The sequence below is a fragment of the Notolepis coatsorum genome, assembly GCF_963971535.1.
Source record: "Notolepis coatsorum genome assembly, chromosome: 18".
NCBI classification, from domain to species: domain Eukaryota; kingdom Metazoa; phylum Chordata; class Actinopteri; order Aulopiformes; family Paralepididae; genus Notolepis; species Notolepis coatsorum.
Genome location: NC_140182.1, coordinates 66522611 through 66538911, shown reverse-complemented (window position 1 = coordinate 66538911; position 16301 = coordinate 66522611). Strand labels below are relative to the sequence as shown.

Sequence of the window (16301 nt, the reverse complement as noted above, 5' to 3'; positions counted from 1 at the left end):
GAAGACACGTGGAAATAAAGGTCACATTTTAAATAAATACCGAACTGCGTCGTAGAAGAGCCTGACATACGTATTAAGCTTGTGTATGTACGGGAGAGGCCGACGGGAATGGAAGTGAACTCACAACGCTGAAGGTCTCCTGGTCCAGCTCGTCGTCGTCCTCCCCCCCGATGGGGACGGGCTCGGAGCCAGCGGTGATGTGGACGGGGCCTTGGGGCTTCTTCCCTTTGGCTCCTTTAGCCTGAGAGACACACAATTATCACCACCGTGGACACGTTATATATATATATATATATATTCAGAGTTATTTGATTATTTCGTTATTATCATTTCATTGCCTATATTTATGTCTTTCTACTATTACCCTGCCCATACCTGTACCTCCCCATGGTGCTATGATCCGTCTGTACATACTCCTTTTTACACATCTGTATATTCTATATCTATACATATCCCTTACCTACTCTTACTAGTAACACTGCTGGCCAGTATGACTTACCACCCTAGTGTCTTTATACCTGTATCACTGTACACATTAATACTACAACTCCGTACATACATCTGATTAGCACCATTACTCAGTAGTACTAATTTGTATATTTTACCCGGTTTAATCACCTGTACATTGTAATTACTATTGCACTTTACTGTTCTTTACATTTGCACTCTGGGTGCCAAACTTATTTTCGTTGTACTGTACTGTAATGACAATCCATTTGCATCTAATCTAATCTGTGCACAACTGTTTAGACAACAGTACCCTGATATCACAATACCATTCATAATATCATCACAATTACGATCCCATCGAAGGAAGGCGTTAACAATATAACATTGAATTATAGCCCCATGCGAGACTGTTTCGGCAAATTACCACATAACGTTCATGTCATGACAAACTGAGCTACCTTTTCCTTCTTGGCCTTGGAGGTCTTCTTCTCCTTCTCTTCCTTCTCTTTTTTAGGAGTTCCCTGTTTTTCTTTGTTCTCTTTGTTATCCTTCTTCTTCTGTCTCTTCTTGGCCGGGGACTTCTCCGTTCTGTCGTCCTGAAAACACAGACCGTCAGTTAGTTACTCAGTACAACACTCCAGTGTCTAGTTAAAGTATGCTGCCGTTGTGCCCAGTAGGGTTGTGTTCAGTAGGGATGCAAAACTCACAGAATTACTATTCGATAAGTCACTGGGAACTATTCAAGTATTCATATCAGTATTAATAATTGATACTTGAAATGTCTGAACTTCCACGTTAGCGTATGGTATGGTTTTTACTTAATAGCGAACGTGAGATAATCCGACAAGCGACCATAGCTGGCTGCCATCATTGCTAACAGCCAACGCTAGCTGAACAGGCCTTCATTTAACGACGAAACTCGATGCCCATCCCTAGTGTTCTGTGGACCACTTTTCTTTTGCCCCCGTCCCCCGATTTTTGTTGTTATGCCACTTCGTCCTCTGGTCGCTGCGCTGCCCTGCCGTCGGTCTGGCGTGGATTACCACAAGCCTCCTCCAATACATCACCTGCCATGTTTTCCATGCTAAATATTTGGTACAACATTTCCGTTGAAATGGGGGGCGGCTGGGTGGCGCAGCGGACATTGTGCTCGTCACCAACGCACAAGACACCGGTATCGAATCCGATGGTCGGCATTGCCTCCGGCTTGGGCAGGCCGTCATACTAACTCAATTGGCAGAGTTAGCGGGTGTGAAGTCGATGGGTGGTAATCTGGACGTTGTAAACAGCGACTCCTACAGGTCGGCTGGGGCGCCTGCACAGCAGAGACAGGAAAATGGTGGTGGCAGTGTGAGCCTCCTACAAGTTACTCCTCGTCAAATGAGAGTCCGCGCTGGCAGGTGAAAATATGCTACTGGCTGCCTACACATGTGTCGGAGGGGACATGCGATGGGCTTCTATCCTCCCTACAACCGGCCAGTGGGGGGCACATGCGAGCAACGTTCAAGACAGGGGAGGGGAGAATTGGCACGGCTAAATTGGGATGGGAGAAAAATAGAAAAAGAGGAGAAAAAGTGGATAAAAAAAAACATTTCCGTTGAAATGTAGCGGAGTAAAAGTATAAAGTTCCCCACCAAAAATGTAAATACAAGTAAAAGTACCTCAACATTATACTCAAGTACAGTACTTGAGTAAAAATACTTAGTTACTTTCCACCACTGCTTATACTGCACTGACTCGTACTAATCCCTGGAGGGAAATAAAGAGTAAAATCATCTGTGCATTTTTAACCCATGATGTTCTGACTGGCGCCACACGGTACTATCTGCCTGTTAACCCATTCAGGTGTGCATTATCTTTTTTTGGAATGTCTTCTCAGACTTCTCTTCTCAGGAAGTCTCTCCCGAGGCGAGGATGTATGCAAGAGCACATACCTTCACCTCCCCCTCCTCTGAGGGGTTGTCTGACGGGTGAGGGGAGGCGACGTCGTTGCCCTTCTCATCTTTGAGGATCTTGTTTTCCTTCTTCGCTCGAGGCTTCCTCTTCTTCACCTTGACCTGCAGGGAGGGGGTGAGAGCAACACAGTCTCATTAGAAAACAATTAATCGACCACAGGGGGGGGGGGAAAAAGTACATATGTATGTTATAATGTATGTTATATTAGTTTTATATATATATATATGCGTGTGTATATATATATATATATATATATATATATATATACACACACACACACAGGTATGTGTTTCGTATTGACAAAAAAAAAAAAAAACACAATCAGGAGTCGAACTAAGGATTGTGGTGGGGGGAAAGTGCACCCACCCTGTTACAAACACAGCAATACTATGATAGAAAGTTATGGTTAGTTTAAGGTAACAGTGTGGTTATGGTTAGTTTAAGGTAACTGTGTGGTTAAGGTAAGGTTTAGGTGGGCGTCCCGGTAGTCTTGAGCAGAACGTTAAAACAAACCATCATAGTATTGCTGTTTATATCAGGGTGGATGGCTTGTTCTGGCGAGTGCACTCGTCAAGCAACAACTCCAAATCGTGCCGTTTTTCAGACTTTCGCCGATATGAAACGGAAATATATTACTCATACAATACGTAAATATATTACTTATATAACATAACGTACATTCTGTACCTTTCTCCTGTACTTTATTGACACATCTTAAACGAGAGAGACACAAACTGCGCCGTGAGGGGCTTTGCCTTCACGCAGTGAGTGATTGATCTGTTAATAACCACATACCAACTCGCCTGCCTTGGGCAGGTCCTTGCTGTCCTGCTCCTTCTTCAGCAGCTTCAGCAGGTAGTCGGCTCTCGCCTGCAGCTGTTTGCCCTGCGGCTTCTTGCTCGGGTCGTCGGAGAGAATCTGTAGCGTGGAGACGAAGAGCACACAATCAGTCGGGTCCTCGTTTTTCTTACAGCGTTTCTCTGTCCGGTTTCGACAGCCGTCTGCGCGATGTTTACCTTGTCAGTCAGCCTGAAGTCGGGATCGGTCTTGATGAGGTCCCAGTTGCCGTAGCCGTGCTCGTAGACGCCGAGCAGGAGCTGCACGTCGTCCTGCGTGTCCCACTCGACGTCGAAGTGAGCCATCTTCACTCTGCACGTCAGCTCCAACCTACAGATAGTGGGACACGTTGTTGGGGTGATTTGTAATAATAAACATGCTCACAGAAGTTTAAGACGCATTTAAATCTACATTCTTGGATGGCCATTTGGCTGGGTACACCTCAAAGTGACCAACGTAGAATGTCTTGACTGAAAATCAGTGCTGGTGTGGTGCATGGTGTGACGTGTCTGGCTGTGTGGCGTTAACTTAGCATTAAAGAATTACAACAGGATAGCTTAGCAAAGAGCTACTCCGACGTCGCAGTTGGGATTTCACACGCGTTTATTATCAAAACATAATTAGACGATGCCTGGTCCCGTCTATGCTTTTACCAACGCGTTCGTGTTTCCGGGTTCCCGTTTTGCGCTCCGATTGGACAGGTCATGTGACATGTGCGCTAATCGTGGGACGGCAAGTTCTGCGCCTATTTCCGGGTCGAACAGCCTGCAAACTACCTAACGCCTAGTTTATCACTGGTTAAGCTTAGGCGACTCTTTCACAGTTGGTTAAGGTTAGAGTTTGGAATCAGGGCAGGCGTTCTATCGCCCTGCTCTAAGACAAACTCTAACCTTAACCAACTTCGAAAGAGCGCCTAAGCTTAACCAGTGTAGAAACTTGCGGTCCCACGATTGGGCGTACATGTCACATGACCTGGCCAATCAGAGACGCGGAAACATGAACGCGTTGGTAAAAGCAATCAGGCTGCCTGGTCATACGGCTCTATATTCCCTTAACATACATGTAAATCAACATACTATTGCTTTTTACTACCTGTACCTCCCCTCCCCCCTCCCCCATGCCGCTATGATGCCTGAATTTCCCCAAGGGGATCAATAAAAGAATATCTTATCTTATATACATTTACAGACACGAGCCACATCATTACTAGAGATGAGAGGTTAACGTTATGCCGGATGGCAGGTAGACAGAAATGTTATTACGGTCTATTTAAAAAATGCCATAGAATCAAATCGTAAACAAAGAGGCCTACTAAGATGTTAGATCTTAATATGAAAAACGATGTGATTTAATGCTCTATGCCTTACCTTGACCATGTCTATTTTGCTGCCATCTATTTTATGCTTGTTTTATACTTATTTTATGTCTACCGTACACTTGTAAGAAAGGTGGCAATTGCTATACAAATAAAGTGTATTATTACTGCCCGGCTCAAATCAAATTGAACCTGTTGCTACATCAAGTGACCAAAACATGGCACTGCAACTAAATAGTAAACACAAAAATATCTGTGACCATTACAACAGGTCACTGGGCTAATCATCAAGCTCATATCCTCTGTGACGCCGGTAGCGGCGGCTTACTTGTTCCTCTCAGCAGGGTTTGCGGACACGATCTTGTGCAGCGGCTCGAACTCCTCCTCGTGCTGGATGATGGACTTGGCATTCACTTGCACTCCGGAAATCTTGATGTTAATCCCCCTGCGTTTTCCTGGACCTTTGGCTAGAAAACACAAAAGTACGTCCCAAGTGAAAAATAAAAACATGGAAAATACGAGGGATAACCACATGTCGAGTTGAAATAAACTCCCAGAGGGGGTTGAGCCAGAAGAGCCGTGATGGAAAACACACCTTCGGCAGGGTTCTCCTTCAGATGCTCCTCGTGCTCCTGCACGGCCGCCACACAGCTGCTGTGGATCAGGTCTCCCAGGCGCTTCAGGTCAGCGACGGACTTGTCCACCAGCTCAGAGTCCCTGGCAATGGCCTCCAGCCTGGCAGCGGAGAGAATAACATTTCACTTTTTAAATCTCTTTATTACAAAAAGATTTTCACTACATCCATACCAAATGTTTGCATTCTTTAAAAAGTTTGCATTTTGTACCTCAATGTTTGCATTTTCTACTTTAGGTTGTACTTTAGTTTGTATAGTGTTTGGACTTTCTTTGTTCTGTATGAAGCACATTCTCAGGGGGCTCATACGGAACCAAGCATTTCACTGTAATGTACATGTACCTTATATGTGACAAATAAAACAAAACTTGAAAAAACTTGAACTTCTAAAGATCCGTTTTAGTTCATTTACATTTTACCCTTACATATAGTCATCAGGGGTTCCTAAACGTTTCAGGTCGCGACCCAAAAATAACGGGGTCAGAGAGCCGCGACCCCCACTATTATAGGAGGTAAAAATAAATAATAAAAAAATGGAAATGTATGGTTGAAACATGCACACGTTCAAACGCACACACACTAATAAGCATTGGAGGCTTTTAACCAGGGCCGGACTGGGGAAATCATTCAGGCCAGGAAATATAGTGCAAAATATAGCCCCAGTCAGGCCACTTTTTAAGCAGGGGGTCTGGGGGTCCCCCACCAGGACATTTCTTGTTACAAAGACTTCATTTCCTGCATTCTGGTGCAGGCATTTTTTTATTTGTACCCTTTAAATGCCAGTGTTTGTGATGGCATCACAAATTATTGTTAAAAAACAGGCTAGCATAATTATGTATGATTAGCAACAACACTGATTTTGATGGATTTTCAGTTTTTTTGTAATGTCAGATTGAAAATAATACAATCTTTTATTCAACTTCAGCCCTGATCATAACACCACATATTAATTTTATAATTCTAACCCTTTTTTTAAACTTACATTTTTATTAAACATTTATAGACATACATTACAACATATACAATGACATCAACAGTTATAAACGATAAAGACAAAAACAATAAGAATTTTAATACTCAAATGGAAATAAAAAAACACTGACTTGAGCAAAATTCCCACATACATAAATAATAAAATGTAAAAACATAATACAGTTGTCGTACCTTAAACAAAAATAAAATTAGAAAACATTAAGTGTGTGACATGGGTTCAGAGACCCTCTTTGAACCTCTTTCCTCCTTTACCCTTCGCCCTCTTGTGATGTATTTGGTTCTTCCTCTGTGATGTCGTTTTCGTTCCCCTTGTAATCCTCCCACTTTCCCCATCTTTCTCCAAATTTCTCTTCCTGTAACCTCAGCATGTGTGTTATCCTCTCCATATCCTGTATCTCTTCCACTATTCCTACCCATTGTGCTATTGTCGGTGGGTCTTCTTTGTACCACAGTCTTGTTATTGCTTTTCTGGCCGCTATCAACATTATCTTTATTAAATATGTCCCCCCCTTGTATTCCCTCGTGTGTCAGGTCTCCTAAGTAAAGCACCAGTCCTGTTTGTGGTAACCCGTATCCTAATATTCTGATCATTGCCTCCCCTATCTCCTCCCAATACCCCTTCAGCTTCTGACATCCCCAGAATATGTGCGTGTGATTTGCCCCCTCCTTCCCACACATCCTCCAGCATGCTCTTTGTGTTGGTGCATATTTTCCCTTCAGCTCTGGGGTTATAAAGAATCTGATTATGTTTTTCCATCCAAACTCTTTCCATATCCTCGATCCTGTTGTTGAATGTTGCACCTCGCATATGTTCCCCCATTCCTTCCCTGTTATTCCTATCTCTAGTTCTCTCTCCCATTTCTCCCTTATATAATCGGTCGTGTGTCCCTTGCTGGTCATTATAGCCCGGTACAGTGCTGATATTACCCTTCCTTTCCCTCCTTCGTATGACCTTACTATCATCCTAATTATTCCATTCTGTTCTTCTTCCTTGTCCCCTCTTATTTCTTTATTATAGTCATCTCTAATCTGTAGATATCTGAAATTCTAACCCTTTAAATGCCAGTGTGTGTGATGGCATATATTTGCAATATATCAAATGCAAAGTAGATTTTTCTGGGGGGGATTATTACAGGCTAGCATGTGTCAATGATTAGCAACAACAGTTTTTTGTAAGGGTCCCGCCTCCACCAATCACATGCAGCTCCTTTTGTGTGTGTGTGTGTGTGAGAGCAAGAGAGAGAGAGAGAGAGAGAGAGAGATAGTTCTCCAACTTGTGTGAGTTGCAGTGATCTCCTAGTTGTTCCCCACCTAGGTTATCTAACTATTGCGCTGCTGCAACTAGAAACACTGCCCTGGCCTGCTTCTAAGTTCAGTGGCCTGACTAAAAAAAAAAAAAAATCTGGCGACCCCCCCCCCCCCCCCCCCCCGCGGCGGCTCGCGACCCTAGTATAGTAGTAGAGAGACATATTAGTATAGTAGGTAGTAGTAGTATAGACAAGGAACAGCTTTTTCTTAGTCGTCTCCGACAAGACCACAATGCAAATTCATTATATAGAAAAACTACATCTACATCATTTCACTAATTCTATAACAAGCGATACATACCTTTCAAGTGGTGCTCCAAATTTCTTATAAGCCTTGATGAATCTGTTAAATGGTAGGAAAAAAATATATTTTATTCAAGAAAATGTCATTAAAAAGGATGTCATCACGCCAGAAGAGACGTGGCTAGTTCAGACTTGCCGGCGGATCTCTGCGTCGGTGAAGCCCTCCACGTTGTTCTTGCGGGCCCTGGGCCGGCCCCTCCTCTTGGGCTTCTTGTCATCGTCGCTGTCGTCCGTCTCGCTCTCTGAGCCCGAGGAGCGGTGCTTCAGCTTGGAGCCGGCGTCGCTGTCGCTGTCGTTGGCCCGAGCCTGAAAGACAATAGAAATACTTTATTTTTATCCAGAAGGAAATTCAGCACTACAGATCACTCACAGTAAACAGTAAACATTTAGGTAGTCAGAAACAAAAGTCACGAATAAGAATAAAAATAAATAATAAAATACGGTCCGGGATATACATTCCGTTATGTATATCCATTCTAAAATATACAGCCAAAAATATACAGAGATATACAGTAAGTGTACAGTACTAAGTGTACAATTGTAAAGATGTCGATTTAAAAGTAAAAGTCCTGGAAGATTATGCCAGATAGTACGGTCACCCAGAGAAACACCAGAATGCACCATGGGTCTGCTGAGCGTGTTGTATTCTTTTGGAGCTGCGCAGCATGACCACAGTTCTCTACTGGTGAGTCTCAAGCCTGTTCCTTTACCCTTTAGGTTGCTGGTTCCCGAGCCGCTCGCTATGCTTTCCAGCTTCATATCACAGCCGGGGGAAATTCCCTTTTGATGTCATGTAATTTTACATACTTACTCGGAAGCACTTTATATTAAAATCTAATTAAATGGGAGGTCTAAAATGTATTTCAGTCTATGTTTTATTTGCCCAGCTGTGATACGAAGCGAACAAAGCGTAGCAGTTTAGGTAACTACACCCCACCCCAAACATATTCACTTTGCCGCCATATTGGTAAACTTTGATGCAAAGAGGGGTACAGTTGTGGAAGTGCCCATTCACCCCAACAACAGACAGAACAACAATCAGAATAACAAACGCATAATTACACAACTTCACTATCGTTTTAGCATTTTGAGAAGAGGACACGGAAGTGAATCAAGGTGAGAGAATAAAGAGTCTCTCCTCACCCTCTTGTTGGAGCTCCTGCTCCTCGGCAGCATGAAGATGTCGTCCATCTCCTTCTGCTTCTCCTCCTCCTCCAGCTTGCGCCGCTGGTCCTCGGGGATGATGTCATCCCAGCCCCACCCGCGCTTCTCCTCCTGCTCCGTGGTGCTCTCATCCATTGTGGAGAAGTTGGCCACCTGGCAGGGACACAAGCAGAGGAGAGAACGTCAACAACAGAGTGAGCGAGATGAAAAGATGAGAAAGAGAGAAGACATTCAAGATGAGAACGAGAAAGATGAGACAAACAAGATGAGGACGAGAAAGATGAGACAAACAAGATAACGAGAAAGAGATGAGAGAAACGAGAAAGATGAGACAAACGAGATGAGAACGAGAAAGAGATGAGACAAACTAGATGAGAAAGAGATGAGGCAAACGAGATGAGAACGAGAAAGATGAGAAAAACTAAATGAGAATGAGAAAGATGAGACAAACGAGATGAGAACGAGAAAGAGATGAGACAAACAAGATGAGAACGAGAAAGAGATGAGCGAAAAACAGATGAGAACGAGAAAGAGATTAGGGGTGAAAAAGAGACGAGAGAAACAAATGAGAACGAGATGAGAGAAAAAGAGATAGAGACGAGAGAGACAAACCGATAACGAGAAAGATGAGACAACAGAATGAGAAAGAGATGAGAGGGGTGAAAAGAGATAAAGAGATGAGGGAGAGAGAGAGCCAAAAATATAATAAGAGAGATGAGGGAAGAAAAAATATGAGAACAAGAAAGATGACAGAGAGACAAACAGATGAGAACGAGATGAGAGGGGTGAAAAAGAGATAGACAAGAGAGACAAAAAGATGAGAATGAGAGAGAGGGGTGAGAAGATGAGAAAGAGAGAGAGGGGTGAAAAAGAGATAAAGAGACAAGAGAGAGAGCGGAGAGAGATGTCTTGCAGCCATGGCTCACAGGTGCGGTTAGTCAAGGCAACGATTCCGCTTTCAATTAATCTTCTGGGAAGCAAGCAAACCACCACTGCGCAAAGCATGCTGGGATAGTTTGCTTTGCAGAGCAAGGTTGTGGCGTCAACAACAGTCAATTGTATGCAAATAAACAGTGTTCACAGCTTGAGGAGCTGAACAACACATTCAGCCAAACGGTACAAGGCTGCAGATCTGGTCGCCTTAGTTTACAACATGGAAATTAAAGTCGTAGTTGATAAATCTTTACATTTCATCATGTTTACCATCATCACTGTTGCTACCGTCCGATCGAATCCTCACTACTAGGGGTGGGAATCACCAGTTTCATCACGATACGATATCGATTCTTTGGACAACGATACGATATTATCCGATATCACAGTCTGCCACGATACGATTCGATTCAGGTGCCTGCGATCGATATTAGACGATATTATATGCCCATTTAACACAATCAGTAACATTTAAAAACAAAAAAAGGCAATGGAAATATCATTTGACATTTTTATTTTTGAGCTCTTCCAGACATTTAAATGAAAAACAATCTATTGTTTTTAATACAAATAGACCTCCTGTTCACTGTTTTTGGTTCGTTTTTTTTTTTTGATATTAATATCCTATTCACTGTCACAGAGCTGTATTTTGGCTGGAAACGGCATATTGGGAGTCCGAAGGTGCAGTACCGGCCAGATCCTGTTAGTGGGGCTATCCAAGAATGCACCCTCCTTCCCAGTCCCCACTTCTCTCTGCCTATGGCTCTGGGTTAGCTTGTTAGCTTACGCTAACGTAACGTTATCTTCTTTAACGCGACGTGGGCATAATGGAGTGGCGAGGATTGCAAAGCAGGTTAGATGCATTGGACCCGTTGTGGAATAAAACAGCAAGGACATGTCACAGAATAGGCACACTACCGTACTTTTCGGACTATAAGCCGCAGCTTTTTCCCCCATTTTTCGACCCTGCGGCTTATATAACGGTGCGGCTTATATGTGAATCGACGTGACCAAACCCCAAAATGTTAAAATCTAAATATTGCTTTTTTGACTGCATTGAAATGTTATTCATCTGTTCCCTTATTTGCTAAACTTAATATAACTTGTAAATGAGTTAATTCTTGTTATTTGTCCAACAGTATTGTGTCCCAATGCTAATTACATATGGTAATTAAACATTAAAACACCTGCGGCTTATAGTCCAGTGCGGCTTATATATGTACACATCATTCAATTTAGCTGCTGCGGCTTATAGTCCGGTGCGGCTTATAGTGCGAAAAGTACGGTAGTCTTGCTCTAGTGACGCTCTAGACGCTACTGCTGTGTGCTGTTGATCCGAGCAGAGCGGATACGACACATGGGATTTTCAAAATAAGAGTATCGCAATATGAATCGATCTTTTTACGTTGCATCGATCCTATTTGATTATTGATAATAGATCGATATATCGATCTGGATCGATGTATCGTCCCACCCCTACTCACTACTGTTCATTACTACCGTTATCACTATTATCAGCCCCCCCCCTCGCCCATGCTGCTATGACACTTTCCCCAAGGGGATTAATAAAGGAACACTTGACTTGACTGTTTTAATGACTTGTCAGTACCTTGAACTGTGAGAGAAGCTCGTCTGTAGCATTAGATCCTGGGTCACTTTCTCTCGTTTCAGCCATCCTCAAGATCTCGTCGATGTCCATCTCCTGCAAAAAGAAAAAGAAGAAGTGGTTATGGCAAATGGTTTTAACGCCAACAACACATGACATTGACAGGTTCAGTCAGTGCCGTGGTACCTGGGGTTCCGACTCCTCCCCTTCTGCCTCCTTGAAGAGATCCTCCGCTCCGAACTTGAGGATAGCGGTCAGTTCGTCCTTATTGAAGGGATTCGAACTGTGAACCGGAATGGTAAGAGGACATAATGTTAAGAGAAACTCGGGTGTTTATACAGCGGAATCTGATGACTGATGTTAAAAGTCTCACTTTGTGGTTCCCTGGGTTGTTGTGTTGTTGTCCAACACTGTTCTCCCGGTGGTGTCCATCCTCTGAATGACCAGATGGTCCAGGACCATCTTCTTCTTCGCTCTCTCGATAATGTCCTCCTCCACCGATCCCTTTGTAACCAGCCGATAGATATTCACCTGCGTGGAAAGGTGTGGAGGTTTTGCTTAGTGTACCCTACAAATAAACAACTTCATCCCACCTCTAACTAAGATCAAAAATGTGGAGAAAAATAATAACAAGGTGCAGGTGAGGGTCTGTATGCCCTATCTGTTATAATATATCTGAATATACTATGAGTAAAGGTAAACAGTATATACAAGGTGCAGGTGAGGGTCTGTACCCTTAACTGGCATGATATACAGTATGTCATACATTATAGTCCGTGCAGGGTTTGGTGGTTTAGAGCCAGACACAATTAGTGGTCAGACATTCCTAATAGTTCTCGAGTTCTGCAGCCATTAGTTCGCCAGGCACTAGCTGAGGTAGTTAGTAGAGTGTCGGGGGGGGGGGGTCTCTCTGGCTGAACGTGCTCCTCATCATGGCTCTCTCATTACCCTTCTGAAAATATAAATATGACTTCACCCTTTCTGACCCGTTTACACTCAAGTCATATCTGGGGCCACGGGTTACCTGTTTCTTCTGGCCAATCCTGTGAGCCCTGGCTTGCGCTTGGAGGTCGTTCTGGGGGTTCCAGTCGGAGTCAAAGATGATCACGGTGTCTGCCGTTGCCAGGTTGATCCCCAGACCACCGGCTCTAGTGGAGAGCAGGAAGCAGAAGTCCTGGAGAGCGGAGAGGAGAGATGGTTAGCTACCGCAGAACAACACACCTTGGCAAACACAAGCGGTACAACGTAGGCCTGGAATATAGCGGGGAGGGGAAACGAGGGGAGATGCTATGGAAAGTTAAATTGATAAGTCATATAAAGCCCCGTACCCTGCATCGATCAATCTTGAGCTATTTATGTTGCCTTGTCGCTACCCCCATCCACCAACACCAAATAAACAATGAAGAGATAGAAAATGACAGGAGAAACCTGAATAAATGAGTGGAGAAACATAATGAATGCAGATGCTTCCATATAGGTGGTACCGCATGACACAATAAAGCAGTTAAGGAACACACCAACATTTTGGGAAATTAGCTTACCGTCTTCTCCAGAGAGAGACGAGAAGAGATACCAGTTTCCTCTCTCTGCATTCAGTAGAAAGCTATCTGGCTAATATCTAGCCTAGCTTAGCACAATTAATGGAAGTGGACAGTGACGGGTAGCCTAGGCATTGTCCAACTAACACCTCTCCCGAAGGCTACCAGTCTCTGTCCGCTTCCATTCATTGTGCTAAGCTAGGCTAACATGCAGTCAGATGGCTTTCTATTGAACGCACAGATAGGAAACTGGTATATATCTTCTTGTCTCTCTCTGGAGAAGACGATAAGCTAATTTCCCAAAATGTTGGTGTGTAACGCCAGATTACCACCCCATCGACTTTCCTCCCGCTAACTCAGCCAAACGAGTTAGTATGACGGCTGGCCCAAGCCGGAGGCAATGCTGACACCTGGATTCGAGACCGGAGTCTCTCGCATTGGTGACGAGCGCAATCTCCGCTGCGCCACCCAGCCGCCTGGGTTTCTATCCTTTGATCGTCACCAACGGAATATGTTACACAGTACATTACAGACACACGCTCCGATCGCGGGGAAGGAATTATTGGATCAACGCAAGATTGATAGCATATAGCCCTTACCTTGACTAGGATGTACTGCAAAAACAATATTCCAATTATCTGATCGCCATTCCAAGTATTGATGTCAATCGTGTTGCCAAGATAATCCACCAAAGCACATGAACCGGCGGTGCTCGAGTCTCCCCAATCCATGTGTTATAAATGTTACTCATGCCCGAAAAGGGAAACCCAGACCGGAATTTTTAGACCGACGTACAGGCTGAGACAGAGGGTTTCCAAGGATGTGCAATACCGGCCGCAAGGCGTTAGGTGGCGGTATTGGACGTTTGCGATCTCAGACCCATTCCCAACGATAGGATCAGGCTGCCTCCATGGATTATTAATGGAAATATCGAATAAAAGAAATAACGATGAAAACACGACTTTTCTCGAGTTTGGCGCCCAACGTTCGGCGAGTTAACCCAACTTATCTCGGGTCTGGCGTCCAATGTGTTAATCGTGAAGGTAGCAAAATAACGTTTATGTTTTCGTTCACTGGGAAACTACACTGCCATTTGGCGCTGCTGACTGACGTCACCACAGCGTAGACTCCTGGCTTTAGTCGCAGACCTAGGGTCAGATTTCCCTTACATTCCATAAGCTTAACAATTCGTACAATGGGAAAATAACTGACCCTGAATCTGTGGCTAGTATCCGTTTCACCCAACACTAGTTTATAGCCAACCACCATTTTTTTTAAATATTTGTATTTATAATTTAAATCGTATAACGTTATTTCGCTGCATATTAAATCACTGTAAATACTCATGTAAATCATTGTTTCGTTGTACATAGTGTGTTGTGAAGGATCAGATTAAACCGAATATATATATTTATTTATGGATATATATTTAATAGTATTTGTATATCGTTTGATATCCCTTGTATATTCCTTGTACATATACACTGAATATCCCTTTAGTCTACTAACAGCCCATAATAGTTTCATTCTCTCATTGGACAAGAACTTGGCGCCAGCAGCCAAGCCCCTTGGTTCAAGTTCAATCGTGCCGACGAACATGTCGTTACTAGCCCCGGTTCCGCGTAGGAATACGTCTACCGAAATACGAATGGTACTATTTGTTCACAGCGCATATATATATGGCGCAAGTAAAGTAGAACTTCCTTTTTAGTCCCTTAGCCCTTAGTTCTTTACCCTCCAACCTAGTGGCAAGACGTTAAGCCTCACCCACGATACACGTGTGGTGCAGTATGGTCAACTTGGCCTCAGAATGGCATTGAGACATCGTGTGGATTAATAGTTGAATTGTCATAGTTTGGCACTATACCGTCGAGTGGGACGTATTTCTATTAAGTTAATAATAGTCTATTATGTATGGTGCATCGTTCGGTTAGAGTTATACAGTGAGTAGTACCCCCATCGTTTCCTCGCGTTATCTAGAGTCTTAACCAGGCTGGGCAGACCACGTGTGGTGCTTTCATCCGAGGAGTTCTGGGCTAGGACGAGTGGACCTGCACATTGGATTACCTTACCCGGACGACGGCGAGCCCTACACGGCTTGGATTATCTACTTGCTTTGGGTGCTTTGATTTATGCCATGGATAACAGCCAACACTGGTGAGTGTTGGAACTACCCCCCGAGAGGAGTCCAGGTGAGACGGCGCTCTACCCGAGTGAGGTCGCCTCACGTCTCTTCGTTGTGGACCGGCAGCTACCGTCTACAAGAGGGCCCAACTGTATTCATCTGTGGACCAAGGTTCTGTGGGCACCGTGTTCAGCACTCTGAATTCTCCCAAGAAATCGTTGGCCAGATGGGATATCGCCAGCGGCTCTCCTAACCCCCCCCCTACTGACTTACAACCAGCGGGACCCCCTTTAGTGTATCCAGCTATAATCATTAAGTACCATCGCTATAGTTCCCTAAAGAACCAGGTTGTATACTTGCTTCCTGCGTAACCAGAGATTGGACATTCAATGTTGATTTGCCTACGAATACTCATTTGCCTTACAAGTGCATTCAAATCATAAATGTCATTAAGTGAACGTTGTATATACCCTTTGCTATATATTAAATATTCGACTTATACATTTGTGTGGACTTGGTTTCATGGTGGGAAAGTGTTCATCATATCTATATCATGTACTGTGTGGCCAGTAGTTAAAGTACATAACGGGTAGTGGTTTAATGATACCATACTTATCAATACAGTCAGGGAATTGTACCCCTCAGTTACATAGTGTATAGTTTATAACGTTATTGTTTTTTTACGTAACGTTAGTAGCTAGCAGGCATGATGCGTGCAGTGCTTTGCCCCAGAGTGTAACCACAGGTCTGAGAAGAGGACCTGCACATTTTACTCGTTCCCGAAACTCCTCTACATGCCCCGATTTAAAATGGTTCACGACAGTAGACATTGCTAACGTCTAGTACGTTTAGCTAGGTAACGTTAACGTTAGCTAGCTAGCTTGGTATCAGCTGGCCGTGACGTGGATTAGGCGACAGCACTGAACAACAGGCTGCCTACTGAACAACAGGCTGCCTACTGGTTATTGTATAGTAAACAGAAGGATATAGCAAGCTAGCATAAGGACACATAGTATAACTATAGATTGTATAGCATAGCATTGTATAGTAGTGTACATAAGACCCAGTGCCTCATCCGTAGCTAACTGTGTATTGCACTATCGCAGGACCTTAGCATGTCCTACCATACTCTTGTAAACT

The 16301-nt window shown here is 43.7% G+C and overlaps 1 protein-coding gene across 3 annotated transcripts in view; it reads right to left on the bottom strand.

The window, feature by feature from the left end:
- Window positions 1-16301, bottom strand: part of chd2 (chromodomain helicase DNA binding protein 2) — a 93187-nt gene that overhangs the window by 14219 nt on the left and 62667 nt on the right. For all 3 annotated transcript variants that reach the window (XM_084334854.1, XM_084334855.1, XM_084334856.1), the window contains 14 exons: window positions 12523-12672; window positions 11872-12029; window positions 11685-11781; window positions 11502-11594; window positions 8939-9112; window positions 7932-8101; window positions 7794-7835; window positions 5154-5293; window positions 4887-5025; window positions 3423-3573; window positions 3202-3324; window positions 2385-2507; window positions 909-1046; window positions 125-241 (listed from right to left, as the gene is read on the bottom strand). In XM_084334854.1, the coding sequence (XP_084190980.1) occupies window positions 125-241; window positions 909-1046; window positions 2385-2507; window positions 3202-3324; window positions 3423-3573; window positions 4887-5025; window positions 5154-5293; window positions 7794-7835; window positions 7932-8101; window positions 8939-9112; window positions 11502-11594; window positions 11685-11781; window positions 11872-12029; window positions 12523-12672 (1815 nt within the window). The remainder of the gene's footprint in view (window positions 1-124; window positions 242-908; window positions 1047-2384; window positions 2508-3201; window positions 3325-3422; window positions 3574-4886; window positions 5026-5153; window positions 5294-7793; window positions 7836-7931; window positions 8102-8938; window positions 9113-11501; window positions 11595-11684; window positions 11782-11871; window positions 12030-12522; window positions 12673-16301) is intronic.